We start from the raw sequence: 4,612 nt of genomic DNA, 5'->3' as shown, positions 1-4,612 counted from the left end.
TTTCTTTCTTTCGTTCTTTCTTTCTTTCTTTCTTTCTTTCTTTCTTTCTTTCTTTCTTTCTTTCTTTCTTTCTCTTTCTTTCTTTAAATTTAGCCAGAGAGGGACAGTGGGTGGGGGGAGTGAGAAAGGAAGCCACCAGGTCCGGGAAACGAACCACAGTTGCCCATGTGGGAGTCCAGCACCCTTAACCACCACACCACCTGCCGCCCCAGCCCTCACTCTTGCCCATAACACGGGGCTTCCTCCATGATGACCAGCGCACATCGGGCCACGCTGAACGGCGGCGTCCTTGATCATTTCCACAGTAACGTGTCTTTCCTTTCATGTGCAGGTGGAGCCTATGGCATACGTCCGCCATGAACTTCTCACAGGTACTAGAGTTCTAAAATGTCCCTGATTTAAGTACATATTTTAAAACTTATTTTAAAAAATTGCAAGAGGTGGTGACTGCTATATATTTCTGCTTTCAGTATTTAAAAAAATAGTGAAACGTTGAGATGAATGGTAGCCAGAACTTACTCTTTCTTACGTAGGAATAGAATCTGAGACAAGTCCCTTGAAGTTGTCCTCAAACTCTCAGAAAGACCCTTCCTCGAGTTCTTACATATTTCAGAGGATCTCCCATGGGAAGCAGATGTGTCAGAAGTTGAAAGAACAGACAGATCAACTGAAGACCAAAGTAATACTTTAAATCTTTTTATGACTGAAAGAAGTAACCAAATTCAAACACGAGACACCAGGTCACTAATGAAACATCGCTTTTTTTTTTCCTGCAGGTACAAGAATTTTCCAAAAGAATAAAACAAGATTCCACCTGCCATTTGCAAGACAGGAAGCTGGTAATGAAGTTTATCTTGTTTTTAAAAACTTCATTAGGGAGTTTAACGCGTAAACAAAACGGCTTTATTTTTTCTTCTCTACAGTGGTGGGAGTAATGTGTTTGGGAGAAAACGTTTTGCTAAAGATTAAACTGTCCTTGTTCATGGGGGCTAACAGAGCTTAAAATCCTCTTTCTGCATGTATTTAGCACCACGCCCACCCCCACCCCCCAGAATTTTTAAGGTTTTTGTCATAGGGGGTATGTGCTTGCTTGCTGGAGAGAGATAGTGAGAGGGAGAGTGAGAAATCACCACCCAGGGAGGATGGCCTCCACGCTGCAATCCCTTGTCCTCCATTCTCCTCTCTAGTATTTAACCCTCTTTCTTCCTCAGGGGATCAATTACATATGGCTATTAATCCTTGACAGTCACCCTATAATAAATCTGAGACCATGGTAGTTTCAAGAGATGACCATAAATAAAAGCTGTTGTAAAGGGTAAACCTATCCATAGTTGATGGGGCCTGTGGATGTGGCTTATAAAAATGGCTGGTATTGGGCTAGCAGGTCGTGTGGTGGTTGGGGTGCTGAACTCCCACTCCAACTGCCAGCTGCAGTTGGAGTCCTAAACCTGGTGGCTTGCTTTCTTACTTTCCCTCTCCCTCCATCTCTTTCTGGCATGCTCATGTGTCCTGTAAGTAAATAATTCTTTTTTTTTTTTTTTGGAGAGGCTTTTGCTATAGGGTGCATGTGCTTGCCAGAAAGACAAAGACAGAGAGATAGAAAGTGAGAAATCACCCCCCGGGGTGTATGGCCACGCCGCAATCCCTTCTCTATTCTCCTCTCAGGATCTTGGGCACGCACACACACACGCCCGGTGTGAGTTTAAGCCACCGGGTCTGGGACTCAAACCGCAGTCAACTACATGGTAGTCTAGCAACATAGTCATTACGGTAACTGCTGGTCCCTGTAAGTAAATAATTCTTTAGAAGAAAAAAAAATGTCTGGTATCTGCAATATGTACAACTTTGAAAACTCTTAAAATCAATTGTAAGCAACGCTTTTGGATCAAAATCTTTACTCTGTTTTTGAGAGCGATCTTTGCTATAGGGCGTGTGTGTTTGCTGGAGAGACAGAAAGAGACAGAGACACAGAAAGCGAGAAATCACTCCCTGGGGAGGATGGCCACTCTGCAATCCCTTCTCCTCCTTTCTCCTCTCAAGATTTTGGGCATGCACGCACATACTCCTGGTGTGAGTTTTAAGTCGCCAAGTCCGGGACTTGAACTGCAGTTGACTATGTGGGAGTCCAGCAATGTAACCATTATGCCATCTGCTGATCCCCAAAATCTTTGCTTCACATCTCTGCTTTTTGTTGCATTTAATCGAACCACCAACTTCTGTTGTTACAGTAACAGCCTTATCATGGGAAGTTGGGATAGGGAAATGAGGCCAAAGGGTGAGCCTGGAAGAACGGGAAATGTGCAGGGGTTGAAGATGTAGTTCAGGCTGTTGGGTCAGCAACATGGTGGGTGGTCGGAGTCCTGAGGTAGGCCCAAGCCAGGTTCAGGGCAGGCTGCTCTTCAGAAGTCTACGAGTATGGACAGAACCGAGGAAGACCAGAATGCTAAAACACACAGTCGATTATTCCTTCATCATACAAATTAAGTCACTCATTCATTCAACAAACATTTATCAGGCATTTCCCATGTCCCAAATCCTTTAATTCTTGTCAGAAATAAAGACTCCAATCTCACCTTTCTTCAACTCCCCTCTTCTGCCATTGTCTTCCATGGGCTGGTGATTTGGAGACTAAAAACTTTCTTTTTAAGTGGCTTAGAGTCTTCTAGGAGCAACAGATCAGTAAACAGACAAAATGCAGCTTGAGGGGTCAGCAGGTGGTTTGATGGTTAAGGCACTGGATTCCCACATGGCTGACTACAGTTGGAGTCCCTGACTGGTGGCTTGAAAATCATGCTGGGTACATGTGAGTGGGTGCCCAAAATCCCAGGAGGAGAATGGAGGAGAAGGGATTGCAGCATGGCCTTTCCCCCCTGGGGTGAGGGCGGGAGTGGAAGAGGTGATTTCTCACTCTCTCTCTATCTCTGGCGAGTGCACATGCCCTATGGCGGGGAGGGGAAATTGCAGCTTGAGGTCCAGCCTAGGCACGGTTGGTAGCAAACTGAAATTTAGTGATAGAAGCTGCATGGCCAGCTGCAGGTATGGACCCCTGGGTGGACTTGAAAATATGCAGGTGTGTGTGCTCATGCCCAAGATCCTGATGAATAAAATAAAGTAAAACTTAAAATGTAGCTTGATTAATGTTACAAATGATACTCATGGTGCCTAGAAGGAGCACACTCTTGTCAGGTAGGAGACACTCTGGACGACTTGCTGAAAATAACTTCTTATTTATTTTAATTTTTTTGGAGAGGTTTTCGCTATAGGGTGCATGTGCTCACCAGACAGACAGAGAGAGACATAGAGACAGAAAGCGAGAAATCACCCCCCAGAGGGGATGGTCACGCCACAATGTTTTAAGCCGCCAGGTCTGGGACATGAACCGCGGTCGACTATGTGGGAGTCCAGCGACATAGCCATTACGCTAACTGCTGGTTCCCGAAAGTAACTTCTGAAGTGGATACTGCAGGAGGAACAAGGATGAGCTTGGCAAAGACAGGGCAAAGGAGTGTTCTAGAGAAAGGAAACAACAGGTACATGGCACAGGGGCAAGAAAGTTCTGCTAGTGTGAAGATCTGTGCAGCTCTGTAGTTTACCGGATGGAGCTCAGGGCACGTGTGGTAAAGAGAGAGGAGAGCAGAGGGTAGATGAGGACCACGTCATAAGGCAGGCCAAGGCGCTAAGGTACTACCCTGAGAGTGAGTGATGAGGCAACACGGAAGGACTTGAAGCCAAGGAATGGCAGGCACTGTGGAGGCAAGACGGTAGACACAGACTTTCATTAGGAAGCCATAAACCAGGTAACATGTTCTGAGGGCCCAAACGAAGGCCAACAAGGAGGTTGGAGACCGACGGAAGTCTGAGGGTTTTAGGAAGCAGATGGAAAGGGGTGAATGAAGGAAGGGAGGAGGCTTGGATAAGCTCCAGATTTCTGACTCGGAGAACTAAGGTCAGGAATAAAAGTGGAAGATCCAGTTTAGAATGGGTGTGGAAAGCGGGCAAGAGGCAAGGTGTCAAGCTTCATGCAGGGTATTTTGAGTCTGAAGTCCCTATAGGACATCTAAGTGCCAAGGTCTAGTAGGCAGTTAGAGCGACAGACCAGGCCCTCGGAGTTGTTCGAACCAGAATGCGGATTTGGGCATAGTTGTGGGTTGTGGGTTGAAGTTATTGGGTGTGTGTGTGTGTGTGTGTATGTGTCCAGACAAAATAGCAGAGTGAGACCTGGAAAAGGGCCAGGGAGGGACCAGCAGTTAGCGTAATGGCTATGTAGTCAACCGCGGTTCACGTCCTAGACCCGGTGGCTTAAAACTCAGGCCGGGTGTGTGTGCGTGCGTGCCCAAGATCCCGAGAGGAGAATGGAGGAGAAGGGATTGCAGCGTGACCATCCCCCCTGGGGGGTGATTTCTCGCTTTCTGTCTCTCTGTCTCTGTCTGTCTGGCGAGTGCATGCGTCCTATAGCAAAAACCTCGAAAAAAAAAGAAAGAAAGAAAAGAAAAAAAAGAAAAAGAAAAAAAAAAGGGCCAGGGATAGAATCATGGGCAACAGTAACTGGGCACAGGTGAAGGAAGTTTCCCAAAGGAGACTGAAGAGGAAAGGCCTGGAAGTTTGGGGGCAG

At 46.4% G+C, this 4,612-nt stretch overlaps 1 protein-coding gene across 1 annotated transcript in view; it reads left to right on the top strand.

Annotated features, from left to right (window-relative positions):
* Positions 1-4,612, top strand: part of AKNAD1 (AKNA domain containing 1) — a 52,488-nt gene that overhangs the window by 15,260 nt on the left and 32,616 nt on the right. The window contains exons 3-5 of the mRNA XM_006149503.2: positions 332-371; positions 534-679; positions 777-839. Coding sequence (XP_006149565.1) covers positions 332-371; positions 534-679; positions 777-839 — 249 coding nt within the window. The remainder of the gene's footprint in view (positions 1-331; positions 372-533; positions 680-776; positions 840-4,612) is intronic.

This window comes from Tupaia chinensis, unplaced genomic scaffold (assembly GCF_000334495.1).
Source record: "Tupaia chinensis unplaced genomic scaffold, TupChi_1.0 Scaffold000270_1, whole genome shotgun sequence".
NCBI lineage: Eukaryota > Metazoa > Chordata > Mammalia > Scandentia > Tupaiidae > Tupaia > Tupaia belangeri.
This window is presented reverse-complemented; position numbering and strand designations above follow the sequence as displayed.